This window comes from Pelodiscus sinensis, chromosome 25, assembly GCF_052426305.1.
Source record: "Pelodiscus sinensis isolate ZL-2025 chromosome 25, ASM5242630v1, whole genome shotgun sequence".
Taxonomy (NCBI): domain Eukaryota; kingdom Metazoa; phylum Chordata; order Testudines; family Trionychidae; genus Pelodiscus; species Pelodiscus sinensis.
The window spans coordinates 10,928,759-10,946,785 of record NC_143076.1 but is presented as its reverse complement, the minus strand read 5'-3'; the positions used below and the strand labels follow the sequence as shown (position 1 = coordinate 10,946,785).

Here is an 18,027-nt window from a genome sequence, read left to right as displayed (position 1 = left end):
GGCAATACGTTTTCAAAAGGGACTAATGATTTTCGGTGCATCAACCTGAGAGACCTTGAAGGGGCTGGATTACAAAAAGTGCCAAAGAGCTTTTGTTTAAAAAGAAATGTCCCAGATCAGTAACAAGAGATGTGCACTTACTACATTCTGAGCCTCTATTAACCAGGACTCTCTGGTCTGGCAACATCTGTGGCCTGGGTAAAGGGCTGGTGGCCAGGAATCCAGTGGGGCTGGGAAGCCCGGTGCACCCGGGGAGGCCAGGAAGCTCAGCGCACAGCAGTAGGGTGGCAGCAATGGGAGGAGAGAGTCAGGCTCTGACCAGTAGCAAAGCAAGGGCTGGGGGACAGAAAGACCTCCCCTCGTCCAGCAAAATCCCTAATCCAAGACCAGTCAGGTCCCAAGGGTGCTGGACCAGGGAGGTCCAACCTGTACCAAGAGAAAGGGGCCTTTCAAAGCAAGTAGTTCATTGCTCCTGCTTCACTCAGGTAGCACTCTACAAATGAGGCAATGATAAAGGTATTCTACAATTACTTCTCATGATTTAATCTTCAAAAAAACTTCAAAAATAAACCCAGAAGAGAGGAATGGCCCCATGAAAAAGCTTTTCTAATGCAGGATGCCCTTGAGTTTAGCACTCTATGATTAGGAGACAAAGCTTTTCAAGGTGGTGTTGATGTTGCCCAGTGTGTTCTGAACCCTTTATTAACTCTGAAAGCAGCACTGGTTTGACAAAGCTGTTTTCCTGAGATCTTAAATGTTGTTTCCTTTTACCCTGCCCTAGCCCAACCATGGCTGGAGATTCTAGGATCTTCATGGACCAGGACATGGAAATTGGAGTCACACCCAGGGACCCCAAAAAGATTCCCAAACAGGCGCGGGACTACGTTCCTATCGCCACTGACCGAACCCGTCTGCTGGCAGCAGAAATCAAGAAGCCGCGCCAGCGTTATATGGAGAAGAGCGGCAAGTGCAATGTGCACCATGGAAATGTTCACGAAACCTACCGCTACCTGAGCGACCTCTTCACTACTCTGGTGGACCTCAAGTGGCGCTTTAACCTCCTCGTCTTTACCATGGTCTATACTGTCACGTGGTTGTTTTTTGGATTCATCTGGTGGCTTATCGCCTACATCCGGGGAGATCTGGACCATCTTGAAGATGAGAACTGGATCCCTTGTGTTGAAAATCTCAGTGGATTTGTCTCTGCATTTCTGTTTTCCATTGAGACCGAGACCACAATTGGGTACGGCTACAGGGTTATCACTGAAAAGTGCCCCGAGGGCATTATACTGCTCCTGGTTCAGGCTATTCTAGGCTCCATTGTCAATGCATTCATGGTAGGGTGTATGTTTGTCAAAATCAGCCAACCAAAGAAGAGGGCCGAGACCCTCATGTTTTCCAACAATGCTGTGATTTCCATGAGGGATGAGAAGCTCTGTCTAATGTTCCGGGTTGGGGATCTCCGGAATTCCCACATCGTCGAGGCTTCCATTAGAGCCAAGCTGATCAAGTCCAAACAGACCAAAGAAGGGGAGTTCATCCCCTTGAACCAAACGGACATCAACGTGGGCTTTGATACCGGGGACGACAGGCTATTCCTGGTGTCACCGCTCATCATCTCGCATGAAATTAACGAGAAGAGCCCCTTCTGGGAGATGTCCCGGGCCCAGCTGGAGAAGGAGGAGTTTGAAATTGTGGTCATCTTGGAAGGAATGGTCGAAGCAACAGGTAAGATTTTGCCAGTGACCAGTGCAGAGCAAAAAGTGACACCTAGACTAAGAATATGGGTCTTTCTCTGTGCTCCTCCCGGGGGTTGGTCCATATAAGAGAGATGAGCCTAACGCTGCTTCTAAATACAAGCAGGGATTCTGTGTGGCAGTGCACCAAGTAGGAGAGGGGGACCCAGTTTGGGAAGAAGTAAGCGTGTCCATATCCTTTGTCTACAACTCAAAGTAAATCTGGACTTCTAATGCTCTGATGTGTTTGGTTAAAGGGCCATCTCTGTCTCTCACCCAGAGGGAGTTGAAGGAGAGCTTCTGCAGCTCTCTACCCAGCACTCTCTTAACTGTGTGGTCTAGTAGTTAGGGGGATAGATTGGGATTTAAGAGACTTGGGTTTGATTCCTGACATTCTGCTGCTGGAGGATGGCATGGCAGAACAAGGAGCAATGGTCTCAAGTTACAGTGGGGGAGGTCTAGGTTGGAGATTAGGAAACACTATTTCACTAGGAAGGTGGTGAAGTACTGGAATGGGTTACCTAGGGAGGTGGTGGAATCTCCATCCCTGGAGGTTTTTAAGTCTCAGCTTGACAGCACCCTGGCTGGGTTGATTTAGTTGGGATTGGTCCTGCCAAGAGCAGGGGGCTGGACTTGATGACCGCCTGAGGTCTCTTCCAGCTCTATGATTCTATGATTCTATTAGCCAGAAGCTGAGAAAGGGCAACAGGGCATAGATCACTTGATGATTGTCTGTTCTTCATTCCCTCTGAAGCGCCTGTTACTGGCCATTGTCAGAAGACAGGTTACAGGGCTAGATGGCTATCATTATGGCCGTTCTTCTGCTTTAGCTCAAGTATTTGTGACTGAGGCATTTAGTTCAATAAGTTCTGGGTTCAACCCCAGCTGTTGGCATAGTTCTATCCTGCATTTAAAATAGGCTATGGCTGAGCTATTTGAGATATCTATTGTTACTGCTCAGTGATGATCCTCACACACCTTGAATCACCCCTCTGGCAGAGGATGAGGAAGATAGATATTTGTTATACTTTACATTTTCACCAGCTGGGCTAAACTAAGTGTCTCAAAGCATAGCAGCTTTCTTGCGTGTGCAGAGCATAATCATCAGGTATGTTGGAACAACAGGTGCAGAGCTGGAGTGAAGTGGGGATTATTACATTCTAGTCTGGAATACTCTCACAAGGGAATTGATGGAAGGTTTATGGCCTATGTCATTTTAGACCAGAACAAAGCACAAGAAGAGACCCTGTAGAAAACAATCAGCTCAGCACTAGCTGGGATTAACCTCATTAGAGAGGTCAGAAAGTCGTGATCTTTGAACACTCCCACGTTCAGTCAGTTTTGGATGTTGGAGTTTAGTTGGGAGGCCTCATCTTTCGACTTTATGGGTTATTTGCCATCTCTCTTGTTTTTAATTGATTTTAAACCAAGAATTCTGGTAGAATTTCTCTAGACCAAGGACTGTTTGTGATATGGGACACAACAGTCCAAAAACAGGATTGAGGGTCAGTAGTCTAAAATGGCACCCGTATTCAATATTTATTTGTAATTACTTTATTTGCATGTATGTAGTATGTCTCAGGATACAGTATAAGTATGTGATAAAAGATACTTGATTTCTTCACAAACTTCTTTACAATTAGGGGATCAGAGAGAGAGAATATGCACAGACCATTTCCTCCCTACTGAAGTGCTACCACCTCTAGGTGGAATGTAGCAGCCGTTAATCAGCGCAGAACAGCACTCTGTAACAGATAGGAAGGGAGAGATAAGCTGTCTGAGCTTTCTTTCCATGCCAAAGCCTCACTGCACATGTATGTGTGGTGCCAAATCTGCAGCTAAAAGCAGTGCTGACTTTCTCAAGGGGAGTTTAAAGAGGGTGCAAGGAGACAGAGAACAGACGGGTGTTATGCAGTGTCATCGGAGTGACCCCGTTTCAATCCTGTTCCAGTGTCCTCCCGTGGAAAGGTGTTCCTGGCCAGTACTTCCCACAACTGGAATGCAGAGGTATTTGTAACATGATGTGAAATAATTCTGTGTCTTGAAATCCCTTTCCGGCAAGTAGGAGACAGCAGATGCATAAGGGATTCCTTTTAGATCAGAAGGGCTGAAACCAGTGTGAACTCCCTGGCACACAGGAGGTGACCACTCGTTGGATTCTGTAGTCTCTGTACCTGACGAATCCCTATGCAACACTAAATATACAGGCACCCATTTTCTAGGGCGCGTTGTTTGTGGAGTGCTCTGTGTCAGCTCGAAAGCTTGTCTCTCTCACCAGCAGAAGTCGGTCCCATCAAAGATGTCACCTCCCCCACCTTGTCTCTCTAGCATCCTGGGGCTGGCACATCTACAGCATTGCATCCAAGTTGTCATTTTCTCCCTACCTCACCTTAATAGCTAGCATCACACTAGGCATGAAAGGGGGACCCAGTGTGGGGAGAAGGAAGAGCTCCCATATTCTTTTTACACAACTTAAAGCCAATGTGGGCTTTCAATGTTTTGAAGAGCTCCTGGGGCCCTTTCCCCAACACTCTCTTTTTAACTGGTATGCACAAGGGCCTTGACATTAGGGTGGTGAATGGAGTTTTAAAAGACCCGGGTTTGATTCTTGGTATTCTTCTGCTGGAGGCCATTAGAAACCACTTGCCTCCATTTCTGGCTCTTCTGCTGACTCTTGGGGTACGTCTAGACTACAGGGTTTTGTCGATGGAAGTTTTGTCGACAGATACTGTCGACAAAACTTCTGTCGACATAGAGCGACTAGACACATTCAGTTCTGTCGACAAAGCAAGCTGCTTTGTCGACAAAACCCTGTAGTCTAGACGCAACCCTACAGGCAATAACACCTTCTGTCGACAGAACTCTGTCGACAGAAGGTGTTATGCCTCATAAAATGAGGTTTACCAGAGTCGACAAAACTGCTGAGTTCTGTCGACGTTATGTCGACAGAACTCAGCGGTAGTGTAGACGCAGGTATAGTTCAGTAGTCTAGACACACCCTTGATGTAACCTTTGGTCCATGTATAAGGGAAATGCCTGCTACTCCTCTCCGGGGGTGCTATTCACATTAAAGTGCTGGGTTTGTACTTGTGAAGGGCAAGGTGGGTCTTTCACTGCTCCCTTGAATAGAGTAGAGGTGTCTGCAACCATGTCTGTCCCAAGCATGGCCTGCGGAAGGCACTATCCAGCCACTAGTATGGGGCTGTAGGAATTAAGTCCCAGCTGGGGAATTCAGAGTTGTCTCAAAGAGGCCCCTCCATCTGGGAAGCAGTGAGATGCACCTGAGCCTTGGTAAAATCAGAGTGTGGTTGGGCTAAAATCAGGAGAGAGGAAGGCATTGTTAACTCAAAGGGTACATCTAGACTACATGCCTCTGGCGACAGAGGCATGTAGATTAGACTACCCGGCATAGGAAAATTTAAATTTAAATTTACATGGCTGCCACGCTGAGCCGATCAGCTGTTTGTCGGCTCAGCACGGTAGTCTGGACATTCCGTGGTCAACATCGAAGGCACTTGTCAACCTCCCAGGTATGCCGCTTCATTTTCCTATGCCGGGTAGTCTAATCTACATGCCTCTGTCGCCAGAGGCATGTAGTCTAGACGTACCCAAAGTCAGGACCAAGAATTCCGGAGGTGGAAGAACTGCCATTAGTATTGTATGTTTGTAGGATGATCAGCCTTTTGGTGTTTAAGGGGTTAAGCTACAGGAAAGGATAGAGGATAGTAACTGGGATGAGTGGGTGGGGTGGGTGTCGCCCTGTACAGATGGACTCTGAAATGCCAGAGAAGGCTTTTTAACCTAACTTGAGGCCCCTGAAAAGTTTTTTTCCCTGCCCCAAAGTTATTTCCTGTCATGGTGCATGAATGGAGTACAGTTTTACTGATCCTTAAAACAGCCATCACCCTACCTCTTGGTGCTTTAGATTCCAAGTTTAAGGGCCCTAATGGTGGAAAACCTAAACCTGCCTTCTATGAAATTCACTCCCCACCAGTGGCATTCACGAGCCACTTCTGCTGCCTCCAGAGATGCCTGTTTCCATAACTGTGTCAGGAATAATAAAATGGACAAATGAGGAGGTTTTTAACCAATCAAATGCTAATTAAATGTGACTGCATTGTGCCCTCACCCTGACATATTTCTGAGCACAGACAGTTCCAGAGATGGGAGAGCCCTGGCTGCCTGTTTAAGGATGTGCTTTAGCACAGATGTAAGCAATCTGCTTGTGAAAATTGGCAGAGCTACATGGGCTTCGCTGGAGATGGTCCAACCCTCTGGCTCAATCGCTGCAAACATGTTTGATTAGCTCCCGATTATGGCTATTATGCTCTTCACCATCAGGGGGCTCCATAATTCCCATAATTCCCTTAGAACTGGGTTTCTCGATCCATGGATCAAGAACCACGACTGGGTCTCCAGACTGTTCAAAAGGTCACGTGGCAACTCCTGTCCCATGGGACTAGCTGGACTCTCCTCCCTGGTCCAGATACTGTCACTTTGGGGGTCCCAGCAGCACTCAGGCTTGGCCCAGCCATCATAACAGGAGCCACGTTTTAGTGCGTGGCTCTGCAACCTCATGAGCTAGGTCACAACTCCACTCACACAAATTTGGTCCAATCAGCAGGCAGTGCCTAACCTGAGCAGCATTGGACCTCCAGGGTACGTCTACACTGCAACACTATTTCAAAACAACTAGCACTATTCTGAAATAACTTAGTCCACGTCTACACAGCAAGCAATTATTTTGAAATAGTGTCAAAATATGGTCAAGCGGGAGAACTTCTTGCTCCGACTCCTGTAACCCTCATTGTAGGAGGAGTAAGGGAAGTCAGAGGAAGCGTGCTCTATTTCAAAATAAGAGCTGTGCAGACTCTCCCCATTTCGAAGTAAGCCATTTCGAAATAAGATACGCAATTGACGTAGCTCCATTTGTGTAGCTTATTTTGAGTTAAGCCCTGCAATGTAGACACCCCTCCCCCCCACCGAGATTGCATCGCTCGGAGCAGAGAGCCAAGCTCTGTCACCCCCACTGGCCCAGGGCCCCTGCCCCACCAGGGAACAGGACCTGACCAAAACCCCTCCAGGGTTCCACCCCCAACCTATTTGCTGGGTTGCACAGGCCATAAACATTTACAGATGGGTCCTGGGCCCCAAAAAGGTTGAGAACCACTGGCCTGAAAGGTTTTATCTCAAGTAATCACAGCAAGAATCACTGCCAGGACAGACTTTGCTGCAACAGGGCTCAAAGGGAGATGATCCCTTAAAGTGCTGGGTCCCACACTATCCCCAGCTAAAATGGTCAGCCACACCTCAGAAGCAAACAGGACCCCACGACAAAGACAAGCAAGGGTGGTGCTCTCAGCTTCAGGTGGGTCTTCAGGTGGGTAGCAGCCCTTAGCAATGGCTGCAGCTTCCAAGCAGATTTTGAGGGTAGTCCTGAATAGATTGCACTGCAGCAGTGAAACCTGTTTGCAATCCGGGCAAGGGCGAATGCAGCATGACTAAGGAGTATTCTTTTACCAGAGGTGTATTGTAGAAATGCTTCAGATGGGTAGTCAAGTTAGTCTGTAACAGGAAAAGCTTAAAAAACAATGAATAATCTAGAACAGCGTTTCCCAAACCATGGGCCGTGGCCCAGTACCGGGCCGTGGGGAAAAAATACCGGGCATCAGCATGGCTGCTGGGAGGGGAGCAGAGTGGGGCGGGCTGGGAGGAGGGGGGGAGGAACCAGCTGCGGGGAAGCAGTGCTAGGGGCAGTGGGGCTGTCCTGGTGGAGATCCAGGCAGGCGGGTGGGCAGATAAAGCAGAGCTGGGAGTGGCGGGGCTGTCCCGCGGAGATCTGGGCGGACGGTGAAAACAGGGCTGGGAGCAGCGGGGCTGTCCAGCGGTGGAGATCGGAGAGGGCAGGCGGCGGAACCAGGGCTGCACGGGGCAAGGGGGGGCTGGCCAGGGGAGATCAAGAGGAGGAGGACGGGAGAATCAGCTGCCAGAAGCAGGGCTGGATGGGGGCAGCGGGGCTGGTGGGGGGGGTCGTCGGGGGAGCGGGGTGACCGGGGGAGATTTGTGGGTGGCGGGGGGAACCAGCTGCTGGAAGCAGGGCTGGCCGGGGGCAGCAGGGCTGGACTGGGGAGATCGGGAAGAGAAAAGGGGGGGAGCAGGACTGACCTGGGCACATGCAGACCCTGGCAGACAAGTGAGTCTGGCCGGGGATTCCATGTCCCCCTCCCCCACATATCCTCCCTGGAGTAGTTGTGAACTGCCTGGCAGGTAGACACACTCAGACAGCGTGAGCACATCTACCGGCCAGGCAGCTAAGGACTAATACACCAATTATAATAAAACGTACCTCATTAGAAAATACCGGGCATTTTATATGTCTGGTAATTTCTCAATTTCTTTCTCAGACAAAACCTTCAAATACCAGACTGTCCAGTACAAAACCAGACACCTGGCAACCCTACCCTTCCTTGCACCCTCCCTCCTAGCCAGACACCCTACCCCCAGTCTGCTCCTGCTCCCGCCTCCTGAAGTGCTCATGCGGCGCCAGGTCCCCCAAGCCCTGGCCCAGGCTGGGTGGAGGATGCAACCAGGTTAAACACTGAAAATTTATTCATTTTTAATTCTTTTTTTTATATGCATTTATATTTTTGGGCTGCAAAAGACTGTACTGAAAAAAAACCGGGTTCCAACTAAAGTAAAAAGTTTGGGAAACCCTGATCTAGCCAGTTTTCTATCCATCTTACAGTCCATTTATCCAATCCATATTCCCTTAACTTGCTGGCAAGAATATTGTGGGTGACTGTATCAAAAGCTTTGCTAACGCTGGCACTGGGGGCTTTGGGAGGACCAGAAACAACTTATTTGAATATTCATCATTTGCTTATTGAATATGCAAATATGCAAATGAATGTTACCGGTCCTCCAAAAGCTCGTGAATGGATTTACTGGTCCCCGTGTCAAAAAGTTTGGGGACCCCTGGTCTAATAGCACCTTAAAGACTAACAAAACATGTAGATTAGGACTACTCAACTTTGGAAGCCCCGGCATAATGATACTCACAGTACATGCCAAGGGCCACAACTTAAGTGTGGCTGCATATACATGCAAATATATATGCAAATATATGCAAATAGTTTCTTTCACACTGACAGGTATGATACAAAGCACTTCCCACAATTCCCCAGTGCTCCCGGCACCTTCTCCCTGGGAGCTAAAAATGCCAACACATCTGTTCCAGCCAACCTGTCCGCTTGCATCTTTCAGTGCTCACCTCTCCTGGGACACACCTCGCTGTTGTGGAGCATGTTCCCAGTGGAGGCCATATTCAAAGGATCCCACCTGCGGGACACATGTTGAGCCCCACGTAAACCCAACCTGCACCATGGGCTGAAAACAAACAGGCGCGCCCATGGGCTGCATGTTGAGTAGCCCTGATTTAGACGGTATTATGAGCTTTCGGGGCACAGCCCACTTCTTCAGATGACTGCAGTATTAGAAGTCCAGATCCAAGAATAAATAAGGAAAGGGGGGGGGGAATATAGAAACGAACCAATATGAAGCTCTGCATCCAAAAACATTTCTAAGCTCATGGGAATTGGAATGGCGGGTTCTGTTTAGGGACCATATCTAGTGTATTGGGCTGTCGTGTAGTGTATCGCTTGTGTGTCTCATTGGTATAAGAGTGCTATAGAATAACTAGCCAATTAGCCCGTCCCAAGACGGGATTTTCAGGTCTCTCCTCCACGTCGGTCTTCTCTCCTGAGCCTCCGGTCTCTCGCTCCATCTCTCTCTCGCTCTCTCTCTCTCCTCCTCCTCCTGCCTCCCCCCCCTCAGCTCTCCTCTGCCTCCTGCCTCTCTCTGTCTCTCTCTTTCTCTTCTTCCCTCCCACCCCCCGCCGCCTCTCACTTGGGAGACCGCGGAGTCCAAACAGCCGTTTGGGCGCCACACTCCCCGTGCTGCATGGGGAGCGTGGAGCCCAAACGGCCGCTTGCGCCATTTGCTCCCACATGGTGGCCTGGCTGAGCGGCGCAGAAGTCAGCCGAGCACCATGGCAGGAGGCGAAGGGGGGTGGGGTGATGATGTTCACAGCCAGGGGGCGGGGCCTGGAGCCACTGTAACGCTGCCCCCCTTCTCCTCCCGCCGTGGCACTCAGCTGACTTCTGCACTGCTCAGCTGGGACGCCGCTGGGGAGCGAGCGGCTGTTTGGGCCCCACACTCCCCATGCAGCACTGGCCGCCCAGAGGGAACAGCCAGCATATCAGGAAACAGCGCCCCTGTGACGGCGCGTTGGGGGTCCCCCGTCTCCTGCACCCCGAAATGGCACAAACAGACTGCACCAGCCGGTGGAATAGAGGAAGTTTATTGCCTCTCCAGGATACAGCACAGCACAGATGTAAACTGGTCACAGAGCTGGGCTAGGATGCCTCAGGCCCCCTTGAGATGGGGGAGACTGGGCCCCTAAACTCCAGCCCCTTCCCTAGGCTGTCTCCTCCATGCTCCCAGACACCAACTAACTCACCCTCTTCCAGCCCTGCCCCCCCAGCCAGGGCAGCCTCCACCTTCCTTTGTTCCTCTCCATGGGGGGTGGCTGGCCATACTCGTTTGCATAGTGACTCATCCTGTTTTGCTGGGTCGTGGTACCCACGGCAGCCAGTGGGATTACCCCAGAGCCAGCAGCATAGAAACCAGCCAGGTACCCCCACTACGTCACAGCCCCCCAGAGGGAACAGCCAGCATTTCGGCATTACAGACTCTCAGACACTGGGCTACTATATATATGGTGCTATGTTATAGCTATTAGCAATCTGGGCCCAGTTTTCCACTCATTTACACCAGTGTAAATCTGGAATCACTCCACTGATGTCAACATGGTTACAGCAGCATAAAACAAAAGGCAATTTCGATCCTTGCCTAGACTATAAGGCTCTTAGTACATTCTTGGGCATTAAAAATAATAGCATTTCAGGGCATTATAGAGGGGAGAAATTGATAATGGAATTTTATTTGGCAGTCCTTCAGTTTGAGGATATCACAGAGACCCCTGCAATGAGATAAGAGCTTAATTCCTAGCAGTGGCTCAAGCCCCAGTTCACCATTACAAACTAGGCATGTAATAATATAGTCGATTAACTGATTAACCGATAAGCAAAAGCTTATACGTTAATGCTATAGACTACACGCATTTCCCTCTCCCACTCTCCCTGCCAGTAAATTTTTTAGCAGTCTGGCCAGCAGCCTGGCTCAGTCCTGGCTCACACCGGGTCTGGAACCTACCCCTTATGTGGATCTGCATTTAAAGTGTATTAAGAGCGAGGTGGCAGGCAGCCTGGCTCAGTTGCAGCTTGCGCCAGGTCCAGGAGCTCAGACCCTCCCTAGACAGGGACTGTTGTCACTGAACATGGCTGCCTCTCAGACGCAGCAGCACAAGGTGACAGGCAGCTGGTTCATGAGGGGAGCTGCTTTTTAAACTGGCTCCCCTCGTGGACCAGCTTCCGCCTGGCACCCCGCGCTGCCGGCCCTGCCCCTGGGGACTATAGAATAGTCGACTAATCGATAAACTTTCATGAGGCTACTCGACTATTCAATTAACCGATATTTAACATCCCTATTACAAACTAGCACCTTAAAGTCCTGGTTGAACGGATACACCACAGCTTTAGGCTGTACTTCTCTTACAAAAAGCTCAGCCATTGCTAAGGATGTGCAAAAGGAAATCATTAGAATAACAACCTCAAAATTAAAAGCATGGCAGAGGAATTTAATTGCTTTACAAATGGACTTTTCTCCCGGTGGGACTGCACAAACCAGGGTGTAATGACATTAAGGAGCCTGGATCTATGGAAATGAATGATTCCAGTCTCATGAGCCAGAGTCTTTTTTGACAGATCCTGTTAAACCTCCTTGCAGGAGACCTAAGGGATCTGTCGAAAAAGGCTTTCTTTCTCGACAGATCCCCCTCTAGACTGCCGCTTTTTGCTGACAAAGCGCTGAGTCGGCAAAACACGGTGGCCATTTTTATGCAAATTAGGCACGGGATATTTAAATCCCTGCCTCATTTGCAATGTCGAGCTTCCTAATCTGCATCCCTCTGCCAACAGAGGGATGCAGTCTAGACAGACCGATATAGACAAATGAACAGTAGCTGGTCCCTGTTGAGGTCATTGGATCCCTTTTTTTTCTGGATATGTGAATTATTTCCTGGTGCGCTGCTTCTGCTTGAAAGGGGCGGCATCCTGAGCTAAAGCAGCGACAGTGCTGTTCTAGATACAGTATTTCCACACATGGCCTGATACTTGAGATGAGGCTAGAACTTGTTGATGGGATGATGTTGGAGAGACCAGAGTCAGGCATATCAATTATCCATTTGCTTTTGGTTTACCCAGAAGCTTACTGAATAAAAAAATGTTCCCATTAAGCTAGATGGGAAGAGCGGCTAGTCCTCATTTCTACAGTCACATTTCAGAGAGCTCTAAAAATGGTACCATAGGCCTCAACGATTCTTGTATCTCCACCAGTGCAGAGCAGTTCACTCAGTTTACAAAGGGGGGGGGGGAAAGTTGGTTGGGTTTTGGAAACAGCGCTGAGGAATTTTGAGACTTCCTACTGAAAGTCAATGGGAGCAGAGGATTTTAAAATTATGTAAGGGCCTTGTGACAGAGCATCTGCCCCGCACTGGTCCTTTAAGGGTTAAGACCCAGTCCTGAGAGAGTGGAGCCCACAGCTGAGGCAGAGCCGGCCAATTAGGACCCAGCTGGGGCTGCATAAATAAGGGCTCCTGCAGGGAAGGAGGTCTCACTCATTCCTGTTGTCGGTGGGGTCCAGGCTGTCAGAGAAGCTGGAGGCTTCCTGAGACAGGGCAGAGCTGGGGAGCCATGGCCTGACCTCACTCCCAGGCTGCACGGTCTGAGGCAAGGCCTGCGTGTACTAAGGCTGCAGGGAAGCAGCCAGTGATAGGAAAAGGGTCACACCCCCTTGCCAATAATGAGAGGCCATTTCAGACTGCAATTTGCCCCTGAGGTGGGGGCTAGAGAAAGACTGGCAGTGGTGAGTATATGGGGACTGGGGATTCCCTGGGAGGGGAAAACCTACAATGGTACCAGAACTCCTAAAATGACCAGCAGGCGGTGCCTTGTGGGTGAGTGCTCACCCCATGACAGGCCTGAAGAAACAGTTGAAGACCTAGTAGGATTTTCAAAGGCACTTAATTCTCACTGGTTTTAGTGGGAGATAGGTGCCAGTTAGATCCTGTATACCTCGTTTTATGAGGCATAAGGTGCTTAAGATGCTGATCGACACTTTTGAAAAACTATCGGAAAAGGCTTTCTTTAGCAAAAGATCAGCCTCTAGACTGCCGCTTTTCTCCGACAAAGCTCCGTGCCAAAAAAAAAGCGGTGGCCATTTTTATGCTAATGAAGCACGGTAGAGGGGTGCAGTCTAGACATACCCTAAAAGAAGGAGTAGACTGCCACTCACTCTCGCAGAGCTGGTTTGGCTCTGCTATGGCAGGCATGGATACAAATTAGTAGAAACTGACTGCAATCCCTGCAAGAGAAACATAGGGCTCGTCTACACTGGCCCCTTTTCCGAAAGGGGCATGGTAATTTCAGAGATCGTAATAGGGAAATCCACGGGGGATTTAAATATCCCCCGCGGCATTTAAATAAAAATGTCTGCCGCTTTTTTCCGGCTTTTAGAAAAGCCGGAAAAGAGCGTCTACACTGGTCCCGATCCTCCGGAAAAAGCGCCCTTTTCCGGAGGATCTTATTGAAGTAGGAATAAGATCCTGCGGAAAAGGGCGCTTTTTCCGGAGGATCGGGGCCAGTGTAGACGCTCTTTTCCGGCTTTTCTAAAAGCCGGAAAAAAGCGGCAGACATTTTTATTTAAATGCCGCGGGGGATATTTAAATCCCCTGCGGATTTCCCTATTACGATCTCTGAAATTACCATGCCCCTTTCGGAAAAGGGGCCAGTGTAGATGTAGCCATAGTGTGTCAGGTAATATCTTTTATTAAACCAATGTTTCTTGGTGAAAGAGACAAGCTTTCTGGCTGCACCAAGCTCTTTTTCGGGCTACTATAGTCACCAACAGATCTGAACACACACCCACTCAGTGAGGATGAAGGTAAGGTTTGTACAGGCTCTTTTTCCAAGCGATTCAGGACAGATTTGCAAAGATATTTCTGTAGCAAAAGATTGGTGCCTAGTGCAGTTTTCAAAACGCCAAAACAGATTGGTTGCCTCCTTGCTATGGAAAGACAATGAGACTTAGGTGTCTATCTTTATTAGATGATTTTGAAAATCCCAGTAGATGCTTATCTGTGTTTTTAAGACCCTAAATACCCTGGACAGTCTGGCACCTGACCACTATACTGTATAAATGGCTAGAGGTATACTCACGTTACAAGAACTGGTCAATAATTGTGAAGATTTTTTCCATTAACATTTTTTGGGAAAAATATTTACTGCAATTTCCAAAAGTTTCAACCAGTCACAGGCAAAAAAAATCACTAATTCCTGCTGATCTTCCAATTTTCATCCCTGCTCCATTTCCATCAGAAACACTCCTTGCAGTAGTATTTGTCCTATCTAAAGCAACACCCTGTAAAAGCAATAGATCAGTAAGTGTCTCTTGGCTACTGGCCCCAAAACATTAAAACCACCAAAGGAAGACTCTGTTCATGGACAAACCAGTGTTGATTAGTCACTGAGGTTATGTCTGCACTTTGCCAGACGAGGCAATGCAAATGAAGCACTGATTAGCATTTTCTCATGCTTCATTTTCATAATCTCTTCCTATGTGTTTTTGCACAAGAGGTTTTTGCGCAAAAATATGCAGTGTGGACGTTTCCTTTTTGCACAAAATTCTTATGCGTAAAAAGGAAACGTCCACACTGCATATTTTTGCAGAAAAACCTCTTGCGCAAAAACGGATCGGAAGAGATTATGTAAATGAAGCATGAGAAAATGCTAATCAGCGTTTCATTTGCATTGCCTCTTCCGGCAAAACCCATAGTGTAGACATAGCCTGAGTGAAATGACTACAGCAGGGGCAAAATCAACACAGGAGACAAGCATTCCAGCAATCAGTGTTGCTTTTATGGGCACTTCGGAAGCTACAGAATCACTAACCGTGCCAGCTTAATGAATTGGGCACAGCAATGACTTTAGGGAATTAATTCTCTCTTGTTTTATCTTAAGGGGACATTTCTCAAGATTCATTGGTCCAAATTTGACTCTGCAAGAGAAGAAACTGGGAAGTAATCTGTTTGCAAAGTCCATGCAATTTTGCTTTCAATGTTCTTTCTGTCTGTCTTTCTCGCTCCTCCACCCCATGGCAACAAAAATCCAAAACTGGTGGTCCCAGTCCACTGACAGAATTGAGCTGGCCTGTTGTGGGCCATAAACATGGATGTGCCTCTGACTTCTTCACTGCTTCATAGAGGAGAGTATGAAGCAATGCTGCCAGCGTCTGGAAAGCAATCGAAAGCCCGTCCCCCATGTGCACGCAGATTCGCCTGAGTTGTGAGATGAACGACTTGGCTGATTCGATTAGAGAGCCCCGGTTTTCCCCCTTAAGCCATCATTCCCTATGATGAAGCAGTCTGTGAACCTTATAAGTCTTTCTAGCTAAGTCTTGCTTCCCTCCCATCTTGTACCTTCCTCTCCTCCTTTGCCGACAATTAACCAAAGATTGATTTATCAATACAGCTGCCTTGCAGGCCTCATTCTGTACTTACCGGTCTTGTTGTAAGGGTAGAGTGCTTTCGGGTGGTATATGGCCAGAATTCATCTCCAAATTTAATCTGCTGGTTGGAATTAAGGATATAAAATCCCCATTAAAAAGTTAACCAATTAAATGTAATGTTTAACTGGTCAACCATAATCCTGCAGGGGGAGCTGAGTAAGCATACCAGTAAGGGGAATGTTTACCGGGTAACCAGTTAACAGGTTACCTTTACATCCATAGTTGGAACATTAGCTTCCCTGGGCCAGGTACTGACAGAGTGCAATATGATCACTGGTCCATGGTCCTTTCCTACCAGTGCTACTGTCTGCGTGAGATGCTAGGTGACCCTGGGCATTCAAGTCGTTTTATTTCACCACTGGTGTTTGCTAGTTTTCTTTGACTTTTTTCCTCCCTTTACCTTAAATAGAGTTGGAGATAATAGAGCTGATTTACTAATCCAGTGTTAGCCCCCATTTCAGAGGGACAGAACTATACTTAGGGGTACTTCTAGACTACATGCCTCTGTCACCAGAGGCATGTAGATTAGGCTACCAGACATAGGAAAATGAAGCGGCGATTTAAATAATCGCCGCTTCATTTAAATTTACATGGCTGCCACGCTGAGCCGACAAACAGCTGATCAGCTGTAGTCTAGACGTAGCCTTAGACATTGTTGAGAGCATGGTGGCCTAATGGTGAGAACTTTCTGCACACCCTTTCTGCACCTCAGTTCATCCAACTTTGAAACAGATAGGATTCCCCTGCTGCAATGTAGAACCATGTGAGATAATCACAGCGAAGCTCTAAATCTGAGGAATTTGCATGTCAGTCCAATATCCTGAAATGAATCAAACTTTGCATGCAGAACATGACAAAATTAGTGCTAGCTTGGAGGGTTGATGGGTTGTTTTTGCTTATCCATTGGATCATTTTCATTCTTAAAAATTGGCATCAGTAAAAAGGGCATGATAGTACCTTCCTTTCACAGAGGAGGCATTGTAAATGGATTCATAGTTGTAAATGTCTTTGATAGCCCTGGCTTCCAGGGGTAGGAATGAAGTCATGAACCACACTGTTATTGACTTGCCCTGAAAAGAGTGCTCTTATTGAACTATTTAAGGTGCTCCCTTTGCCATATTATCTGTGTACAACTCTCCCCTCTCCCCCCCCCCCCCATCTTTATACTACCACTGGGAGACAGGATAGTGTCATGAACCTCCTTTTGCAGCTGGAGACCTGAAAGACTAAGGCCCAGATCTTCAAAGGTATTTAGGCATCTAACTTTAATTGATTTCAGCAGGAATAAGGTACAGGTTGAACCTCTCTAGTCTGGCATCCTTGAGACTTGACCGGTGCCACATCAGAGAATTTGCCAGACTGTGGGAGGTTGATATTGTCTAGCACTTCCACTTCTTACTGGGCTCTTAGAAGACGTTTAGGGGTAAATTAGAGCTAAATAACAGCACAGAACACTGACAGCTGGAACTGGCAGCTATAAACAAACTTTATGGGACCGTAAGAAATTTGGCCACATCCACAGTAAGTGAACACCCGCCTAACTAAAATCATCGTGGACCACAGATGTTGCCAGACCAAAGAGTGTTGGACCAGAGAGGTTCGACCTGTACCTAAATAAATGCTGGCAATTTGGGCCTAACTGGTTTACAAGGACACGTAAATCTGTGATAGAACAAGGGATTAAATCCAGACTCTCACCCAACCCCTGACCCATCCTTGCTCTTTCACACAGCAACGCATTTCAATGCAATTGAAATTTCAGTTCCTTTGACAAATACAAGGATCTTATCTTAGAGAAGGATGGTCAACCTTGTGCCACAGCTCCCTAAAAGGCAAGAGATGATATATTAGAGCATCATTAATTCAATTAAGTGGAGTCCTAATATAAAGAAGTGAATGTGGTATCTCTCTCTTTTTAACTTTTTTAGTTTTCCAAGTTTGCTATCTCTGCAAACTTTTTTGCAAGTTCCTACATTAGACCCTTACTACTTTTGATTTCCCAACACCCAGGAGCATTCCCATGCCTGGAGAGCAGTACAAAAATTAAAATTTCAGTCTTCCCCTTTGGCATGAAAATCAAAGTGAACCATGTTCAAATGTATCTTCCTCCCAAGTATATGCACAAAAATAATTGGGGGACCATGCTCCCACCTTCTCATATTCCTTTTGAAGTCAGAGGAACAATACTGGCTTTGTTAGAGCCTTGGACTAATTAGTGCAAATGGCCTGGCGCTTTCTACAACCATTCAAATGATGCTAATTTAAGGACATGTAATCCTTTAAAAGAATAATAGGATTTAAAACATTGATAACAATTATCTGGAACTATAGCTAGTCATCCATGTCCATTCCTGCGCCATCTTCTCTCTCCATGCTTTGTCCATCCCACAGTGGGTGAAATTCTCCTCTGAGGACTTAAGTAGCACATTGGCCTCACTCTGTATAGGGTCGATTTCATCTTGCATAGGTGGGAGAAGATCCTGTCTCGTTAGTTCGCTGCACAGGAAAAGGAGAGGAAGAGCCAGAGCCAGGAAATACATTCAGTTTG

The 18,027-nt window shown here is 47.6% G+C and overlaps 1 protein-coding gene across 2 annotated transcripts in view; it reads left to right on the top strand.

Moving 5' to 3' along the window:
• KCNJ5 (potassium inwardly rectifying channel subfamily J member 5) overlaps positions 1–18,027 on the top strand; it is a 40,939-nt gene that overhangs the window by 11,643 nt on the left and 11,269 nt on the right. The window contains exon 2 of one of the 2 annotated variants that reach the window (XM_006111167.5): positions 782–1,728. In XM_006111167.5, coding sequence (XP_006111229.1) covers positions 789–1,728 — 940 coding nt within the window. In that variant the 5' untranslated portion in view covers positions 782–788. Of the gene's footprint in view, positions 1–781; positions 1,729–18,027 lie in introns of those variants that run through there. The other variant, XM_089773338.1, reaches the window with a different exon arrangement.